Genomic DNA, 21,259 nt, shown 5'->3' on the forward strand with positions numbered 1-21,259 from the left:
TCTAAAATTAATTAATTGACTTCCTTGGGTCCAAACCCACATGTTGAGAAACAAAATAATAAATGAAAATAAAAACTTTTAATTTAAAATGGTTTTACAATTCAATAACAGTATAATGTATAAAAAGTACAATAAGGATAATGATCAGGTTTAACAACAGACTCCAAGATAATAAAGTTACATTAAGTATCACCGTAAGTCTTCTACATAATGTCACATTAACAAACAGAGAGTTCATTTCCTCTGATGCTGAGGAAAAGTGAAAACATCGATGATGCAACAAGTCATAAGAACAAGCAGCAAACAGCAAAGTGAAAACAGGTGAGTGGTGACTAATGCTGTTTCCACAGATAAGCCCTGTAGAGTAAAATCATTTTTGCTTTCGGGGTGGAGATGGAAGCACTGAAGCCTGGAGCATAGTCAGAAAGACTGAGGAGGAGAAAGTGGAAAAAAAAGGGAAAAGAAAAGGAAGGAACGTTTTTCCCTGGAAGATGTCGTCACTCTAAGAATTTCCATGAAGCAACAAAACCCCACAGGCACCTAACTTCCCTTTTATGGAAACCAGTACTCAGATGTGCAGAAAATGAACTGAACGTTACTCAAAGCAAAATATTCCCAATGGGAATTTTTATCATATCCCATGTTTTAATCTGTATCTCATCAGTAGTACAGAGACTTAATGAAACATGATTTTTTATAAATAAAATTTTAATTCCCAGTGGTGTGTAAATGCAGCCTGAGGCAGGATAGTTTATTATACATGATAAATTATGTGGACAAAAGTATGTGGACACCCACGGTAATTAAGAACTATTACTTAATTTTGATTTATCTCACTGTGGAGGGGAAAAAAAATCACCTTTGATCCTGAAAATAAATGTAAAAGTGTAAAGGAACATAGAATCAAAATACAAAAGTAAAGTCCAAGTAGATCAAAGTACTTAAATACCGCACTTAAGTTAATGTATTCAGTTACTTTTCACCACTGATGAGCTATAATTAGTAATTGACATCATTGTCATCACATCATTTTTTTAAACCGGCTTTTATTTTGAAACCCCTCCCCCCTCGTTGTCCCTGGGAGGGGGCGTGACTTGGATTTACCGTAAATTGTGGAGAAGGTAGGGAGCGCGTCACGGCCCTGCTCGACGCTGATTGGCTGAGAGTGTAAAGGCTATATATCGCAGCGCACAGTGAGCCGCAGTAAAGTGGACCAGACACCGGAGAGAGAACTCTCAGAAGACACGGTCAAGGTGATAAAAGTGGACAACTCCTGAACTACCTGTACATTTGTTGGACTATACTGGGACACAAACAGCTGCACCTGAAGATTCCCCGCCCTGATTTAGAGTTAAATCTCTGTGAAGCCAACGCAGCTTTTATATCCAGACTTTTTGTTTTTGTTGAAACTTTAACGCTACCTTAAAGGACAACCATGCTCAACCTCTGCCTCGTGTTGATTCTGTCTGCCTCCGTTTTCTCAGAGTCGGTAAGTTGTTTTACTAAATGTTTCTAAACACGAGCTAAAGTTAAAGATGGGAGAACTTGTGTTTTTTGTTTGTTTTTTCTTCATTGGCAGCGCTAGCTAAAGTGAGCTAGCAACAAGGCTCTCAGTTAGCTTTGATTTAACTGCAGAGAAACTGCTCACACTTGGGTTTTAACGCCTTTTAAAGTCTCAAACGAGCCGAAAACAAGTTTGGTATCGGACAAAGTTGATAGGTGAGGTGGTCCAGAGAGCCTCAGTGTTGTTAGCTACAGGCTAACAGCTTGTGGCTGGAGTCCAGAGAGTGTGTGTGTTGACCGGGAGGGGGGAAGAGGGTCACACTCAGGCATCTGTAGCCCGCTGCTATTATCCAGTATGGGGCCCAGATGGGGGGAAGCTGGCAAGTCACTTTTCCTGCCTGTGATGGGCCAATCACTGGGACATCAGGGCTGCTTTTACTTCACATGAATGACTCTCTTTTTGATCAATTATCCTGAGGGAAAGTTGCCAGACATGTGACTTAACCCCGCTCATAAACTTCTGAGCATAAAGGTAGATGAATGTGAGACTGTAGGTGTCCATGTTTTCAGGAATAATCAAAGTCAGCCACTTATTTTATTGATTTAAACGTTTCAGAGTCCAAGATGAATGTATTAACATGTCTTGTTTTGTTCCAAGGAAGACTCTAAAGCTCAGATATATTCAGTTTAATACAATTTTAATAGAAAAAAAGCAGCAAATTCTCACATTTGAGAGGCTGAAAATAACATTTTTTCTGCCAATGGTTGCAGCTCCTTTGCTATGTCCTGCTTATATACCACATAATGTCCCTAATACATGATAATACACTGTTACTTGGTGCAGGAATTTTGACAGCTGCTCAGTTAACAACCAGGAAACTCCTCATAGAAACAACTAACTTTAAAATGTTGAATATTACACATTTGGCAGTGGGCGCCCCTCTAAAGACCCTCCTCTGGGGACCCACTGATACTTTTGGGATAAGTTAATTAGTGTCTTGCTGAGCTGTGTGAAGCAAAAGGCTGACTTCACACCAAAAGAATTTGTGTGCTGAGGAGCTGAAGTGGAGACGGCTGACATTTAAAAATGCTGTTTCACAAGGTGCTGGAGGTTTTTCTGTGCGTACTTTCCTGACTTTTAAGAGTTATGTGCTGTAGTTATATTCAGGGTGTGCCCTGGTCTCATTTTGGTCTGTGTGGGCTTTTTTGTATCGTACCACCTGGTGATAATCTATAATCCTGTTATAACACTGGCGTCTCCTCTCTGCTGCCAGCCAGGCTTAGTTTGATTTGACCCGGTCCTGCTTCTGGTACCCAGAGGAGCTCGCTGCCATTTGATGATTGTATGTGTGTGGCCTGTGTGTGATGCTGAAATGAAAAGGAAAAGCTGGCAGTATTTTATTAAACACAGCTGAAATTGGTGGGTTAATCTCGCAGGCAGTTTACCTGTTAAAACCAGGAGTTCCAGCTTCTTAAATGTGAATATTTTCTGTTTTTCTTGAGTGTAAACTTGACATTTTTGTTGTTTTATGTTGTCAGTTGGCCAAAAAAGTGGATTTCTATATTTTAACGACTGGAGCGTTAATAAAACGCAGCCCTGGATGCCACCCACACTCAAACACATGCACCCTGCCCTCCCAGTCAGCCCAGTTGGTCAGTGCAGATGGTGTGAACAGCAGTAAATAACTGACTTTCCCAGTCACCTCAGGTTGGAGTACATGCCTGTTATCATTCACTGTTAGACTGTTTAAAAGTTTCAAAAACACAGCGTCACATGATCCCCTGTGACGTACCATGACACATGGAAATTTCCCATGATGCAGCCAGCAATGCCTGGGATGCTAATCCCAGACTGAAGGGGGGAGCGTCTCTCCACTAAGTCATAACCATCTTTACGGTCTTTACATTCCTCAAAGACATGTAGCTCCTGCTTGCTCACTCTGCCTCATCTTGTTGCTCCCCTCTCTTCTTCTTCTTCTGCTTTTTTGATTTCCCCTCTGGAATGTGACCTTTGGTGACCTTGACCGGCCCTCTTGGGGATTTTGCACACTTGGAGGGATCTCAATAGGGCCCTGGGGCCTTTTCATAAGGGGACACTTCTCTTCTCCGGCCCTTAGAGTGGATTCATCTACTATCTACAGCTTTCCCACCCCAAAATATGCCCCTTGCTCTAATCAAATGAGCTTTTACTCTGCAGATTTTGTTTTTTGCTCCTTCAGTCTTCACCCAGTCGTTCTTAGCTAGGCCTCGGCAGCTTTTCTCCCTCTTTTCTGGACTTTCCTTTGATGGATACTTAGCCTCTGAGCTATGACAATCCTCCCCTCCACCTCCCTCCAGCCCTCTTTCTTCTCTCTACCCACTGAGGTCATTATTGGTATGTGGGTTTGGCGTTCCCAGCTAATCGATAACAATGTTCTGCTACCTGACAATAGTGCGTGCTGTGAATGCAAAGAAGGCTTTTTTGGAGGGGGTGAGCCACAGGCATGATTGGAATGTTATTATCAATGGATTGAGTTGGCTTTTCTAATCAACTGGATGCCAACAGACTTAAAATTCTTATTCTGGGAGGTTATATATCTATTCTGCCCAGAGTAGAAGTTTATTTCTTCTTCCTGGAGGTGGCCATTTTGATTGCTGTCTGATATGCAGAGCTGTGGCCAGCCCAGCTCCCTCCATGTCCAGTTTTATCAGTTTGTCCAAGATAGAACAGGGGCCAAACAAACCCTGGTCCTCGTGGGGTTTTTCCACTCACCTCAGCATTTTCTGCCCATGTTTGGCCACATATGGTAACACAAGCAACTGCAAGTCCTTCATGACCAAGTGTCGGGTGAAGGTCAAAGATATGAAAGCACTGTAACTGTGTTGTGTGTCTGAATAAAAGGCAAATCAGGAAAGGCAGAGCCGTGCGTTTCCATCCTCATTTTCAGTTCTGTGGCTTAAAAAAATCTGAATGGAAACGAAAATAAGATGCTACAAAGAGCAGCAGGTGAATAAACAGTGACAAGTGAAATGAATGAAATGACAAGTTTGGAAGCTTAGTGGTGGAGACGTTGACGTCATGTGACCGTGGTGTAGTTGGTTTATAGCCTAATATTAGCTTCTTACTTCTGGAGATTGGATTTCAGCTTCAGCAGTCAACATTTGTGAAGACCATCTGATGAAAAAACTTTTATTTTCATTTATATATCCAAAATCAACAATTAGAAAATCTCTCAGATTTTTGTGGAGGGAACCAGGGTGATGCTAATTTCTGGGTCTACAGCGCTTGATTGGAAAATTAGCACCACCAGCTGTTGCACCACTCGGTGCATGGAAACCTTTCATTTCAATTAGCAACATCAGAGTACCTTAATTTACCAAATGTGCTCATGGTAACAACTTGGTTGGTTAATCGGGGTAAAAAAAATCCTCTTTGCCCCGGAGTTAATCCACGTTGCTCCACCATTCCCCCAGCTTGTTGCCTTTGGAGCCTTGGGGCTGAGTCCATTTGTTATATCTTGTTGGAATGTCACTGGTTTTGCATTTAGCCCCCAATCATTTGCACGAGAATGAACCAGGAGTTTTTTTAAGGACTTTTTTTTTTTGCATGATGGGGTGCACTGTGTGGTGAAAAGAAGGTGGTGGAAGCAGGGGAGGGGAGAGAGGGAGCATGATAAATAGTATCACTAGGATGTAATAATGGTTCCTGCATTGCTGTCCGCTGGTCTATAAAATCCCTTTGGGCCGTGGAATGTTGGCACAGAGAGAGGAGGGCTTTTTTGTCCTTCCTGCCTCTGATGGCGAGCAGGTCGAGAATCTGACTCCCCCCGCCGCCTCCCTCCCTCCCCCCTTTTCAACCACTACATATTCTGGCAGTTGTAACGGGAACTGCATGAATACGTTCTGGGCAGGAGTCGACCATAAACCCTCCTGATTCCGGTTATATCACTTTCATCCAACTAAACTACAAAAGAATTCTTTGATTTCATTCTTAATGACATGATCCTCCTGCTGCTGCTTATCCAGATCCAGGTCTTGTCTGGTGATTAATTAACGATATTATGAGGAATTATTCCCAATAAGTTCATGCACTTTGTAAATAACTCCAGGCTTTATTGTCTCCATCAGCTGGTTTTCATCAGTATTCATGCACTGGCTTGTTCTGACCATAAAACAGGTATTAAATTGTGTTCTGAGTATTAAAAAGGTCTTAAATAGTCTCAACTTAGAGCACTTTTACACAATGTACAATGTCCAGCTGAGTGACAGTAGTAGTCACGGCTGATGGAAACCCCTGCACATGTATTACCTTCAATAATGGTCTCATTTCAGCAGCCAATGACAAACTCTCTCCACTTTTAGCTTCTTGAATTTGAGAATGTTCAGCTTTTCCTCATCGTAGTAAACTACTTCAGCTCTACAGGTGTGGATATACAGCCTGGGAAATGTGCAAACTAACACATCAGTTTCTTCTCCGCCTCCTCCTCCATCCTTGAAAAGAAAAGCCGTTGTGGTTTTGTGGCGGACTGGTAAAAATACAGTGAACATGGAACACGATCCCAACGCTAACGCCAAGCCCGGAGGGAGGGCGTTTGATGTCGGTCCTGTGTCCTCTGCCTCTGCTGTCCCACGACGACACACTGTCATACTCTGACAGATGGTTTATTCCAGGCCTGGAGCCAGACTGTTAGCAGCTATCAGCACTGATGATGGTGCTTTTCCTTCCCAAGCAGAACAGATGTATCTGACTTTTTACAGATAAAAAAGATGGAGGGAAATGTAATAATCAATATGCTGCATCCTGAGGCTGCGCTCTGCAAGATTTGTGCATCTCAGGATTTTATTAGCGCGTGCATTAGCTAGATGTTGTGTGTTTGTGTGTAGCAGCATCAAGAATTCATTCATGTTGACTTTAGCTGTTTATTTATGAGCAACATGTTTAGTCTCAGTTAGCTTTTCCATGGTAAAGGTTCCTCGAGTTAGAAGGAAATTTTGCAATGTTCTCTGGAAACTTACCTCCTGCAAACAAAACTAAACTGATCTCATTTCTAACTTCTCCTTTGCCATACACAGTGTACATATACACACACACAGACACACAAAGCCACCAGAGTTCACAGTACCTTTGGGTGGTATGAGGGCTTCCCCTCATTCAGACATCCTTCCTGACAAATGTGTCTCAGTACTACAGTACGTCTTTGATGTGGTGTGTGCGTGCCTAAGTGTGGCTTGGTATTAATGTTGTGTGTCCTTGTGCAGAGTTGTGTGTATCGCAGTGTGTGTGAGGTCTACTTCTGTGCATTAGACCACCAGTGGCACCACAGTCTCTACACCTATTGTGAGCAACAGAGGCCGCCTTGTCCATTTTAAATCCACCTAATTCAGCTGTGATTAACTTGTGGTGGTGTTGGGCCTTTGTGTGCGTGTGTTTGTGTCTTTACAAGTGTTTCCTTTTAGTTGTGTAGTGATGGAGCTGCTGCTGTGTCTGCATCTTCTTTCCTACAGCACCAACTTCACGTAAAGGAGAAGGAAAAGTTGCTGATGTGTGGTTTTCCTACTTGTTTTGACAAATGTAGGAATTTTAATGCGTCAGGATCCATGTTGTGTAAATTTGGTCCCTGAGCGTGAAGGTGGAGCGATGAGGAGCAGCACCACGGCCGGATTCAGGTGCTAAAACCACTTCACTGCAGGACGTCGCAGCCTGAGTTCATAACACGAACCTAGAAGAACTGTAATGTTAGCAGTTCTCGTCGTGGTTTGGCTCAAACAGCTAATTGTGTGTCTTGTGTGTCTGTGTGCGCTGGCTCGGTTGTAGAGAAGAGAGGAATGTAGTGGCTGACTGCGTAGCCAGGGTCTTGGCTTCTTAGCTGACCCACATGGAGAGAGACATTCCTCAGGCTGCCAAACCCAAAAGCAGCAGCACACTAAAGGAGTAGTTCAACATTTTGGGAAGTTCCTGCTGAGTTGTGTCTGCACATCAGACATGAAGCTGCAGCCAGCTGTTAGCTTAGCCTTAAAAGCTTAGCTTAAACAAGGGGAAACGGCGAGTCTGGCTAACCAACTGCTAGGTCCAACTTCATCTTTATGGTGCGTTCTACTCAGAAGTCTGAAACTCTGTGGTCCTAGTCATAAGTTTCAACTGGAACACCCTGGCAGTTGGAGCAACCCCAACCCCCAACCTTCCTTTTTAAAGTTTTGTCTTTGGTCCTGGTTATTCATAATGTCTGTGTGGACAGCTCATGCATTCATATCTGCTGGATGAAGTTGAAGATTAACCACCAACATAAGAGGAAGAGGTTTGTTAATCAAGTGTGATTAAACATTGACGTCGTGTTACTGAGTGTCAGAGGATTAAGCAGTAATTGAAACAAATGTTAGATTTGTTTGTGGCGCCTTTCTCGATTCATTTAATGGTTTTGAGTAATAAAACTTAACAAAGACCCCTTTTTATTTTTAAATTAAGCTGAAATTAAGGTTGTTTACTGGCACTCTGAGCTAAAACCAGAGCTGATCCACATCTATATGGGATAAAGAGTCAACTTAAGGATCTCCTCTTGGAAATGAATGAGAGTTATTGTGACTAATCCTCCATTTTTAAATGAATGGACACTCTCACGTGTCCAAGACGCCCAAAAAAGTATCAGTAAGCCTGTTGTTTACTGGTTTGATTCATATTCATGCTTCTTCTCAGACTTTTATTAAACACAAGTTGATTTGTCTTAGATGGATATTTCCTGTTTTCTTGCCCTTTTTCTTATTATTTCCTGTCACTCCAGGCCTGAGGCTGATCCCTCAGCTGATAATAACTCCTCAGTAGTTTACATTTAGTCTATTGGGCTGTAATGTCTTTTGATCCAAGGCAGCGATATCCTCGCCCGAGGGAGTGACATCAAAGAGTCTGAGGAGCAGGGAAGACATTAGAGAGGCACGGTTTCTCTAAGAGTTTGACTCGCTGCAGGCGTCGGCTTATTGGGCCATCAGTCACGGATTTGGTAATAACGGAATCATCCAATTGACGTGGCAGCGCGGCTTCATTGGTGGGAGGGAGTGACTAATAAAAGGCCATTACGATAAGACGGGGGACGTCCCCTCAGGTGGTGGCGGTCCTCAAAACTAAATTAGGCTTATCAGTGGAGACTGAATCGATGCTGTCTGCTGCACAGCTGGGCCGTCTGTACAGCCTCTGTCTTATCTGACACGGCCAGGAAATGAGCAAGAATAGAAAGCAAGTGGTCTGGGTCATTATCAAAGTTAAATGCTACGACATTACTCACTTTACTTAGTAATATTTGTCTTTGTGATAAAGAAAAGCACACCCTGTTTGACTCAAGGCTTAGCTGAGTTTCTAAATGACAAACCAGCATGTTGTTAAGTATTGACTCAAACCTTCAACTGTAGTTCTAGGAAAAAGGCTAGTAACAGAGCTATAAAATGATAAAAACAGTTCTGATACAGATAGGCGTGGGACAATATGAAAATTTCATGTCTTTATGGGCTGTGGCCAAATTAATGTTAAGTTGATTTTAAAGGTAAAACTGTAGTAAATTCACTGTGTTTACATAGCTAAATGACGGGAAGGACGCAGGGCTCCCCCTTGTGGTGATTCAGAATAAATCAACACAGGGACTTCATGTTGGCTAAACAGCTATCGTCCCATCCCTAGGTACAGATCTTCAGATCAAGAATGAAGACCACATTTATTACTGCACACAATGGTGAATCTAATCATTTCTCAATGTCCTGACAGTAAAAACTCCACCGGGTATCTCCTCCTATATTCGTCTGACGGCGACTGTGACTTTCCTGTGTGTCGTGTAGCTGTAGAGTCTCACATGGTGCTGGCAGGTGGAAACACAGCTATAGATAGACAGGGCGTAGGTAGGAGGAATCTAGAGCTCGACTGTCAGAGCAAAAGGCAAAGGTAAGTGCATGTGTGTGACGCCTGCAGTGGAAACAGTCAGTCGTTTCTGGGCCTCGTGAGGTGACTGTATGTGACTAAAACTCAACGTTAAAATGGATCGACTTTCTGATTTTAGCCAAGTAATTACTCCATAATAGATCACACCTTACGTGGCCCTTTTGGATCCCATAAACTGTGTGTGTGGTGTGTCCTTTGGCAGTGTTACATCAGGGGTCAGAAGTGCATCTTACAAGCAGATCAGGCGACACAATACACAGTGCAAATCCTGCTGGTTCAAGTATCACCCAGCAGCAGCGGGAGGGAGAGGGAGGTGGGAGAGTTGATGGGAAATGGAGATGAAATGAAGAAAGGAAGGAGGAGGAAAAGTCGGTGCTTTTCGACTTTGAAATCCCTGAATTTTGCTCAAAAACATGTCGTTGTTTTAGTTTATTTTGGCTGCCGAGGTGATCTCACACCGACTGAAAACAACAATAATTGTTCTTTTCTTGAAAAGGTCAAGAGACGCTGGACATCACAAAGAATAAGGAAGCACATTCCTGCGTGCTGGTGTTTCTTTTCTGTCCTTTCATTCGTCGTTCCTCCTCCACGCCGCTGTGTGAATGGAACAGATGCCTCTCTCTGTGTCGGCAGATGGAGGGATTGTTTCCCCCTGGTTTAATGAAGGGAGGCTGCTGGAGGCTTATCCCCCAGGTTACCTTGGTCATTGATATGCTCTTGAGGCGTCCACCGGCATTGTTCGGTGTCAATGGAAGGGACAGACCCAAAGGCTGGGTGGCGGGTGTCTTGACAGAGTGCCTTTCAGCCAGTGTGGACAATTGTGGTGTTGGTGGTGGAGGGGGGACTGGAAAGTTTGGGACCTCCATGCTGAGATAGGAAGGATAAACAAGGACGAGCGGCGAGGCCAAGGTGCAACGAGAGTGGCAGGACAGGAAACAAGCTCAAAGTTTTATTTCACTGACAACTTTACAACATCTGCAAATGTCTGAAAATCATTTATTTTGTCGATCAATCCATTTGGAGCTGAAGTTATCAGTCAGTACTTACTCAATTAGTCAATAACAGGGAATTAATTGGCAGCAATTTTCATATATTGATCATTTCAGTCATTTCTTAACCCCTCTGCCTATCCCAAAAAAAGCCAAGTATTTGCTGGTTCTATAATGGAAGTTATTAACTGCAGACCTAAATTGATTAGTTGATTGATTAATTGCATCAATCAAGCTTAATTTTGTTAGAATTAACTTCCTCTTGTGATTATAAACTGAATATCTTTGAGTTTGGGACTGTTGTTCAAGACATTTTGTAGACGTCGTTTCACCTTTTTCTGACCTTTTTCAGAGGCCAAAAGATGAACTGATTACTGTGAAAATGATCAGAAAATGATCAGCCCTTTTGTCAGAGGAGAAATAGGAAGTAGTTTGCAGCCAAGAAATGTCTTCAGGGCAGTAAATAAACCCTCAGGTCGACCTGTAAGTTCTGTCTCTAAACATAATGTTCTAATTCATTTCCTCTGGAGTTTAATCTGTTTGTTTTGTCCGATGTGATGATTTGTAAGTCACATGATCGAGGTTTGACATGTGAGCTCTGCAATTTTCATTAAACAAAGACGAGCTTTGTTTGGCTGACGGACAACTCGGACCATGAGCCCCAGATAAAAACTTATCTGAACTGATAATCACTTGTTGAAATGCAAATGTTTTTGCCGACTGGATCCATCCAGTGGTGAACTCCATTGTTGTGGCACCGCATTAAATTAAGTACTCGACGTGCCGTGCGTCACTGCTGCAAAAGGAAATATCATTTCCCCTCTCTGCCATCCAGTGCATTTAGTTTGGCTGGAAATCGTTGGTTTGGCTTTGATCCACATCCGCCACATCAGGCAGAAACATGAGGCCGACACAGGACAAAGCAGTTGAGCTGTTTGGGTCGTAAGTGGCTTTCAAAATGGCTGACAAATAACATGGTTGACCGCCGTGAAGTTGAGTGTTTTTTTCCTCTCTGATTTTGTTGCAAAACATAATGAACTTTGTGCTGAAAACTGTAGAGCAGAGACGTCACAATGAGCTTTCAGGACACCCACAACATCCGTCTATTCATGTGCATTTAAGTATTAATTGTCAATCAGTTTTCCAGGATGTTGGGTTTGATTTTTTGTGGCTTTCCTCTGAGCACGTAGCCACAGTTGTGCTGCAGAGCCCATTAAGGCTGTGAATGCATTAGGCTTAATACGAGGGCGTGACAGTAACAGATTGTTTGTGGCTGTGGCATTTCAGGATAATGATAGTGTTCAGTTACACATCCAGTGAGAGAGAAGGAATCCTAACTATAATTTTCTATCTTTCCTTCAGCATCAAGTGTCTTTTTTTCCCCCTAAAATATTCAGATTTATTACATTTATTTGAGCTAAAGCCTCTTTTTTTATTTGTTCCTGTACCTGAGCAGCAGGCAGTCATGACTGAATGAACCTGGGCTTTAACAAATCAGACAGGCTGTCATTCAGCTGCTGTACAATCACTGTGTGAGAGCTGATTTTCATGTTTGCTCGGTTACGTAACCTCTGTTCTCTCTCTCCTGTCTCTTTGCCAGTCTGTGCAGGCTTTGCACATTTTTCTTCTGTTTGTACAGTAACAGAAACAACACATCCTCTTCTCCCAGCATCTGCAGGGTTTTTTAAAAGAAGTCTTTAGACTGATAATGTCGTCGCACATCTCTGTTGTGGGAGTGTTATTCCTGAATACGCTCCTCAGATTTGGAACAGAGTGAACTTGTTTTTCCTCGGACCGACTGAAACTTGGCCCAGATCCCATCCAGGCTTTGCCTCCTGGGAGAATATAGTAAAGATGGAGTATAACCCCCTCCCTCCCTCCACATCTGATAGTAAACTCTGTGACAAAAAGTCCCTCATCTTTTTTTTCCTCCTCTCTCTTACTGAATAAACCTGGCCTGTTGGGACAGGTCTCAGTCTGCCTGGAAGACACTGCTGCTGTTTTAGAAAAGTTCAGTCACACAGGACACAAATGTACGTCCACATTTCACCAGGAGGCCGGGGTTAAAGGTCAGGAGCAGCCAGGAGGAAACAGTTTAATGACACTGACCGTATTCGCTTCGTTAGGAAACTGAATTTGCAGTTTTTTCTCTGGATAACTTCCTGGGAATTTTTCTGGAAAGAAATGTGTCATTTGTATTTAAAAAAAATCTATCAAATCTGCACATAGCAGGCGAGCTCAACACGCAAAATGTAATTTATTTACACACAAACAAATCGGCATAATATTTTTAGTAACAGCTGAATAAAGAGTGAGGCTTTTCTTTAAAGGGAAAACTCCTGTAATTAGCACCAAATTATAAAACTCATTTCAGGAAACCTTGTTGTGTTGCTCAACAATCAAAGTTAAAGTTGCTGTAGTTGTGGTTTTATCAGATTGGATGGTAACCCAAGCAAACAGCCCCTGAGCTGTCACATTTCTGACATTTTAATTGTTGTTTTGGCAGAAAACGTGTTGATGGAGGACGGTCGTGTCTAAAGTAAAAAGCCAATCGAGAAAAACATGTTTTCAGGGATTGTTTCAAACCACCAGAATAGATCAGGCCTCGGGGAATGATATAAAAGTGTTACTGGAAAATAAGAAAAGAGAAGTTTGAATGACTCATGCTGGCGTACGTGATTGAATCAGCCCGACTCTGATGAATCCACATTAACGCCTGAATGAGTGTGATTCCTATAATGTGACTCAGCGGGCTTGTCCCAGCTCGCCCCGGCAGCAGTCGACTTTCATCTGAACGGTAGCGAGGAAATGAAGAGCCAGTAGTCACCATTTTACAGTTTTGGATTAGACACAGGATCAGAGCTCCCCTGTGTCCATGTACGGGGTTTAAATGAGGACCTAATGGAGCAGTGATCCACAACCAGGGGGCCTTGGACCCCGCGGAGTACTCCTGAAGTTTTCAGGGGAGTAGCAACTAAATTAAAATAAATAAAGTTATGTTTTCATTAAGATATACATCCACTTTATGTGATTAAAACTATCCAGTTTAAAGCCAGTTAAACAGAGCATGATAACAAAGGATTTAAAACTACTACACTACTGTTGCTATGTCTGATACTTCAGTTAGTACTCTTAGATGTAGTACTCACAGTATACTCACTGGAGTAGTATGTGGCGTCGTCTCAAATCAAACATGGCCACCGTACACAAACAGAAAATGACAACCAGAAATATCCTCTGGCTGCTTTGCTAGCTCGACTTAAAATTAAAAGTTTTTCTTATTTATTTGGAGGCACAGCGCAGGTTTATTTCAAGGAGACAGAAGTGAAAAGGATTATGGGAAGAAGTTGCTCACAGTAAAATGGCCGCCCTTGTTTGAAGTGCCTGTGCAGTCACAATGGAGAATCTCCTCCCTCCCCTCCTTCTTCTCTTGGTACAGGCTACATTTAAAGGCAAAGGCAGAGAGGATTACCTTCAAACACACACTGTTACTATGTCAAACACTCGAACACACACACTCATAATACTGGGAGGCCCAGGGCAGGCTTAGCCACCGGTTAACCCTTAAAATGAAGACCCCTCACAGGATTCAGATGGAAGTAATTATGAGGAGAACTCATGATGTCAACACAATTCAATCTGTGTGTGTGAGAGGGAGTAAATGAGGATGTTGTGGGATGCCCAGGCATGTTCTCAGTGTGATTTGTGGTCAGCTTTTCTTCTCAGTAAATGGTAGGTTTCATTTTAAAACAAAAAGGATTGTTCCTCTTTTCCTCGCACGGCTCTGCTCTCGAGTGTGTAGACTTTTCTTTCAATGCGCTGCTGTTCAGTCATCAATCATTGCTTTGCTTTCAGTGGCAGAGAGTTCCTATAGATGAATTAGTTTAGGGTTATTTTAATTGTTTCATCTGTTGCTTAATTGATTTATTAGTTCGATAAACGTTGGACTAAATGGGGAGAAAACTAGGAAAACTGTCCTTTTCAAGTCTCCAAAATCAAAGTGGACCTCTTCAAAACTTCAAAATATTCACATTTAAGAAGCTGAAACCAGAGAACATTCATCATTTTTACTTTTTAAATCAGAAAACCAGCAAGTTTTTATAATTGAGAAGCTGGAATCAGAGGATATTTAACATTTTTGCTTTATTTCAACTAAAACGATGAACTGATGTTCAAAATTGCAGTTAACACTTATGTTCTGTTAATTGACTAATCAATTAATTGACTCTAATCAATTAATTTAAATACTGCCTGGCAGTATTTGGTAGTAAACAGACAGATAAAACGGTGCATGCTGTATTTGTAGTGTTTCAGTGGTTAAGAAAAGTCTGTAAATATCAGTGTGCATGAGAAACTTCTTCACAAAGACTTTGAGCTTTTGAGTTTAAGCTTTTCTCACCTCGTTTTACCTCCTCAGCCTTAATGCTGATTAATCATATGTATGTAGTGTGCTGTAATGATAATTAGGCTGGTGTGTGTGTGTGTTGAATGCATTCAGCAGCTCTGTGCTTTAATCCCATTTACGCTGCTTACTGAGCAAATGGTCAATGAAATTAAGTGTGCTAATGTGATTAAAGGAGGTTGATGTGTCTTCATTGTGTTAAGCTTCACAGTGATTAGAGCGACAGTGATGAGTGGGCAAGTCCCTCTTTTATTTCACCATTTTCAGCATTAAATAATCTGTTAATAACTTTTATATAGATAGTTTGGTTCTTTAAAAATACTAAAGAATGGCCTGAAGTCACAATGAGGTCTTTAAATGATGATAACGATTTATATGTTGTTTAAAAACTGCTGATTTAAGTCTCTCAAAAGTTGAAATATTCAGCTTTTCTCTGTTTTATATCCTTGTAAACTGAATGTATTTTTATTTTTTTCATTTTAAGACATCAGTTTGGATGAGATTGGATGTTTTTGTAGACATTTATAGACTCAACATTTGAGTTTAATAATATTTTGGGCAGAACAAGAACTTTTGTTGCCATTACCTTTAGTTCTCTGGCAGGAAATGATTCACCACAAAAATACATTAATTCTTAATTATCTTATTCTGAAAGGAAAAAACAAATTCGTTTTTGATGATTCGCAGTTTGTATCTCGAGTCAAGAGAAAGACTAACTCATTGTGATGCTTCTTAAACTGCTGTAGAGTTGTGTTTTACTTCATCAGACCTCTGATATACCCTTGAATATCAGGTGAAGACGAACTCCACAGTTGTCGCCACCTAATAAAGGCTTTTCTTTCCCAAACCCCTGTTTTGTGGCATCAGGACGACAGGGACGGACCTGACCATGTGTTTAGTCACATTCTGTTTGTTATAAATTACATTTACTGGAAGGTTTGGGCCTCGTTTGAATCCGTGGTTACTGGCGACACAAATGAATCTGAATGACTCCCACGTCGTTTACTTCTAATCCTAAAAACCAGCCTGAGAGGACGGACGGTTTCTGGTCGGTCTTGTTTAATATGTAGGTTTTAGTTGTGGCAGGATTTCCGGTCGTCTCGGACCGCTGTAAACACCAGGCAATTTGGAACCGGTAATAACTGTTTTTCTGCTTTTTGGATTGTTTCTCTGAACAATTCATCCACGGTAGGAGACTCTTCGTCTTTTACCAACCACAGATCTGTGGTTTGGAGTAGATTAGGACAGGACCTTCATCCGGATGATGGCTGGTTACCTGCCATAATTGCCAGTGGAGGAGACAAACCTGCCAAGATCTGCTGTTTCCCAGCCTGATTATGGTGCCTGGAAAAGGGACTCGAGGGTAGCAGTGTGGTTCTTTGGATAGCAGTGTTGGATCGATCCATTGATCCATGAAATTGTTGCAGATATTCATGGTTCCCTGAGGAAGAATCTCACTGACCTTTTGGTGATCAGCTAACTTTCCTCTCATGCCATACTTTGAGGTTTTGGAGTGAAATATCTTGACGATTATCGGATGGATTGGTGTGACATTTGGTGCAGATATTCATAGTTCCCAGAGAAAGATTTCCTGTCATTTTGGTGATCCTCTGACTTTTCCTGCAGGTCTTTGGTTTCTTTGGTCCCCATTAGCATTAGCTGTAAATGTTAGCATGTGTTACCCCTCTGACCCCTGGTCTGTCTCTGGTGTCCCAGCAGGTTAGGGAGACGGAGACATGGATGCCCATGAAGACCACACAGAAGGACCCCATGTCGACGCACCGCGACGACCTGGAGTCATCGGGAGACTCCCTGAACGGCTCCGACTTCGGCTTCACGGACGACGAAGACAAAGATGACGATAATGGATACACCGACACGCTGTACGATGATGAGGACGAGTACGATGAGTCCTCTGGGTCTGGAGATGGAGGTTGGTCTCTACAGATACTGTTACTACATTTTAAATTTAGATATTTGGTCTTGTACGTCTTGAATTGTTCTTTAAGTCAGTTTAGATTAATATGAAAAAATCTGCTTCTTTCCACAGCAACAACTGAGTCACCCTGAGGAAGAGTCCAAGACATCAGCTAAGGTGAGACTCTTCTAGATTTAGAGATTAGATTTAAACCAAACACGTAGAATAATGAGAAAGATCCTGATGATCAATCGTGGGATGGTGTTTTCAAATTCCCTTGCTTCATCCTCAGCCTGATGTGAATGACAACAAGATCCCAGAGGTGAAACCCCCGGTGCGACCAACCGTCAATGAGGTGGAAATCGTCCGGAACAGCAACGAGATCCCCCTGCAGAGGAACGAGGCGGAGACTGGCGAGCCGTCCAACGTCCTCATGGCCCACGCCAGCGACGACAGCATCTTTAACAAGACGGAGGTCCTGGCAGGTCAGTACACATCCCGGAGAGAGACGATTAAAAACATTGTGCTGTCGTACCTTTAGTTTTGGTTTAATTCGAATATTTAGTTTGTGACTGCTAAAACAAAGATTGGATAAGGGATTCAAAAGGATTCAAATTCGATAAAGTTAGCATGTTAGCATGTTAGCTCTTCCTGTTCCCTCGTCCCAGAGTCAGTGTGTTTGTGGTTAAATGTCTGAAATAAGGTCTGTGGTTTTAACACAAGCTCAAGACATTTTCAGGTTTTATTCTCCGACATAAAATGGGTCAGTAAATCCCCCACTCCTGATGTTTGAAGCTTTTACGTGTCTTAAAAAAGGCGGTTGCTAACGAGTGTCTAAATGAGACTACAGAGGTTGTCGGGGACGTTAACATGAAAACCCATCTACTCACCAGTCCACCTTTACAGCCTCGTTGTGTTTCTACTCACGCTCTTTCAAACTCTCACTAACTTTCTAAGAAGAAAGGCTTTTGTAGAAGAGCTCAGAGCTAAATGAAATGACCAGTTCCCAAAACTTCCCTGCACCCCTCATCCTCCTCTCTTGTACTTTAAAAGTCTAACGTCTCTCTCCGTCTCTTCCAGCTCTGATCGCGGGCGGCGCTGTCGGCCTGATGTTCGCCGTCCTCCTCATCCTCCTCCTCATCTACCGCATGAAGAAGAAGGACGAGGGCAGCTACGACCTGGGGAAGAAACCCATCTATAAGAAGGCCCCCACCACAGAGATCTACGCATAAAACCCCTCCAACCTCCACCTCACACACACAAACACACACCTCACACCCCCTTAAAAACCCCAATCAGGGCCGGATCCTGGCCTCACAGTGCCTCATCATCATCATCATCATCATCCTCATCATCATACCTCCTCCTCACTTTTCTTCTGACTGTACAGCGGAGTGATGCTCGGTTAGAATCAGGAGAGAAGCCCCCGACGACACAATCGATTGACTGACTCTTTCCTACCTGATGCATACTAATATTATTGGTGCTCTCTTAACCAATCAGAGGCTTTGTTGGTGCGCTTTGTCAAACAAACTTGGGAAAGGAGCGACAGGAGTGGACGATTTCAGCTGCGGTAGACCGTCATCTTTTTTCTTTTTTTGTCTCGTGTTTTTATTATTTGTCCCCATGTCAAGAGAAAAAAAACAACAGAACTTAAAAACCGAGGACTTCTTCTTCTTTTCCTCCACCTTCCAGTTAAAAACACTAACGCTGTGCAATGATTTTAATTCTTTTTTTTGTCTCGGTATGGTACACATTAACAGTCCAGTTATTTATTTCCCCTCCTCTTCCTCTCCACCTCTTTCTTGGACTGAAGCTTCTCACATGACTGAAGCAAAAATGATTTTTAAGTGAACGTTTTATATATTTTTTCTTTTTAAAAAAACTCCTTGTAATGCAGAGAGATTTAAGACATTTCAATTTTTCTATTAAAGAAAGAAATGTTTGATTCAGAGAGGTAAACGTCACCATAAGGCTGTGTGGTTTTATGCTGTTTTCCATGACGACATTTGGTCATTTTTATCCTGAAAACGCTCAGAAAATTAGCCAAACAAAGGGTCAAGAAGTATTTGCAAATGGTTGTTTCTGCCTTTTTTCCCTGTAAACTTCATTAAAACGACCTTTTTAAAAGAGTTTTTCTTGAAACCTTCTGGCATGTTCTTTTTCTCCTCGAGGAGGGAAAGTCCCATCCGTCTGGCACGTAGCACCAGATAAGTAAGCTAAGCTAATCCAGGAAAAGAATTTGCAAATACTGTATGACCCAGGTCAAACAAACACACAAACACGAACGCACACAGTTGTGTAGCACAGTGTTGTCCTCTGCTGCCAGTTTGGAGAGGACTTCAAAAGGAAGGTGTTTTACCACTATAATAATTACCGCTGTGCCTCGGGTTTGTTTTCTGTTATTATGGTGAAGTCAAACCAGCGAGCTCCTACAGGACGACACACCTACATTCCTCACACACACACACTCACACACAGACACACACTCAGCTGGGTCGTGTGTGAAGGGAGCAAAGATTCAACACCTTGTTGACAGCTTTTATTCACTGTTTTTGCTGAGTTAGATTCAGATTGATCACACTCATGTCTGCAGCTGGTTAGCTTAGCTTAGCTTAGCTTAGCACAAAGACTGGAAACAGGTGGAAACTGCTAGCCTTGCTCTGTCCAAACAGAACAAAACCCACCTGGTTGGGTTAGTTGTTGGTCTTGTGAGAGTTAAAATACTGCACAGACAGTATTGGGTACATAATATATAATCAATAAATTTGGCTTTAAGTATCGTAAATGACAGAGTTTGGCTGATGTTAAGGTTTGTTATTTTAAAGCCACAAATCATGCAATGCAACTTTAAACAAGGTAGATTTAGCTTGTTTAATCTTTTAAAAAAACAACTTTTGTATGGTATAATCTACAACCCAATTTGTCATTTGTACTCTTAGTTTTTACATATTAAACCAAATTGGTGCTAGGGCAGAGCTAAGCTAGCTGTTTCCCCTTGTTTCCAGTCTTTATGCTAAGCTAAGCTAAGTGTAGCCTCGTGTTTAACACACAGACGTGAGCGTGGTATCGCTCGTCTCCTCAAATTGTCTGCCAGAAAGCAAAAAAAAACTATGAATTATATATTCCTTTAACTTCTCACTTCATGTCTGACCATTAAGGTGCACACTCACTCATTCACTCACTCTCTCACTCATTCATTCTCTTACTTTTTTTTTGTCCAGTGAGAAGAGACGTTAAGCTCTGTGATCGGAGAAACTGGTAGTTTTTGGTACTTTCAGTTTTGTTTTGTTTTTTTTAACTCATGGGGTTGATGCTTTCTCAATAAGCTACACCGTCAGTTTGTTGTTAGTTTTATATTTTATGTTCATTATGGGGTCTATGAGCAATCGCTAAAGCCATCATGAACAGGTTGGATGCTCACATTTCTTAGCTGAAGCCGGCGGCACACAGACTGCTCTACCAAGGATTTGTACATAGTCATTAGATAAAAATAAAATAAAGAAAAACAAACAAAAAAAATATTAACTTGGTACTTAGCCACATCCTGGCAACAAAAAATATCTACCAAATATTTAAATGCCAAATAGTTTTTTCCTGTTTTGTTTTTCCTGAGCAGTAACGTTCCTGTGATTTACTGTAAATGTAAATGAGTTTTGATACTACCAATGCTAATACTAACTCACCTCCTCTCATTTGTTCTCCAGTGTTTTTTTATTTTATTTTTTTTCCTCCAGTAGATCAGCTCGTTCCTTTTTTTTTTGTATTAATTTAACTGTCAAATTATTTTATTGCCTTCTTTCAGGTTGGGGTGTTTCCCCCTTTTTAAGCTGTTGTATATGTGATTTTAAAAGTTTTATATTACACTAGTTTGAGATTTTCAGAAGCAAATAGTTTTGAAACTTTTTATTTTGTAAGAGTTTCTATTATCTTTTAGACTTTTTTTTTTTGCTTTTGTATTTATGTTTTATTTTCTTTTTTTTGTTTTGTTTGTTTTTGTTTGTAGAAGGATTGATTATGTGGTTGGTGTTCATCTCGTTGTTCAGGGGATGTTGTGCCGATGAGCCATGTTGTCAGAAACAGACCTGGGGCTGATTATAAGATAGATTTTTTTGTTGTTTTTCTCCTTCGTAGCCAAAAGAGACAGAGATTATTTCACTGACGTGTATCTGGAAATTCAAGGTCTCCGGTTAGAGAAACGTCTTGACGCTCGTTCAAGGTCTTTACCTCCTTAAAAACAAAAATATTTAATCAGGAAAACACTGATAAATGTTTCCTTCCAGTGTGTCAGCAAGTATCATCCTGACCTTCACCTCAGACAGTAGAAACTCTGATTAGATTCAGTTATAATCTAATGACCCCCCCCAGTTAATCGGCCTCAGGTCTGGTCAGTGAGCATGGGAGAGAAAACGTTATGTTCTGCTGCTTAATGTCACAAACATCACATGTGAATCACCAATGGAGTGGAGAAGCCAATGAATCATTGGTTTCTGCATGCAGGTTCTGATTTATTGGAAATAAAGCTATTTTTATGCACATTAACATTTTAA

At 41.6% G+C, this 21,259-nt stretch overlaps 1 protein-coding gene across 1 annotated transcript; it reads left to right on the forward strand.

Annotated features, from left to right (window-relative positions):
- The first annotated feature begins 1,181 nt into the window (after window positions 1-1,181).
- On the forward strand, window positions 1,182-21,259 carry sdc4 (syndecan 4). The gene is made up of 5 exons (XM_018686374.2): window positions 1,182-1,489; window positions 16,508-16,724; window positions 16,867-16,886; window positions 17,002-17,194; window positions 17,790-21,259. The coding sequence occupies exons 1-5, from the start codon at window positions 1,436-1,438 to the stop codon at window positions 17,939-17,941; spliced, it is 636 nt and encodes a 211-aa protein (XP_018541890.1). The 5' UTR covers window positions 1,182-1,435; the 3' UTR covers window positions 17,942-21,259.

The sequence above is a fragment of the Lates calcarifer genome, unplaced genomic scaffold (genome assembly GCF_001640805.2).
Source record: "Lates calcarifer isolate ASB-BC8 unplaced genomic scaffold, TLL_Latcal_v3 _unitig_1631_quiver_445, whole genome shotgun sequence".
NCBI lineage: Eukaryota > Metazoa > Chordata > Actinopteri > Centropomidae > Lates > Lates calcarifer.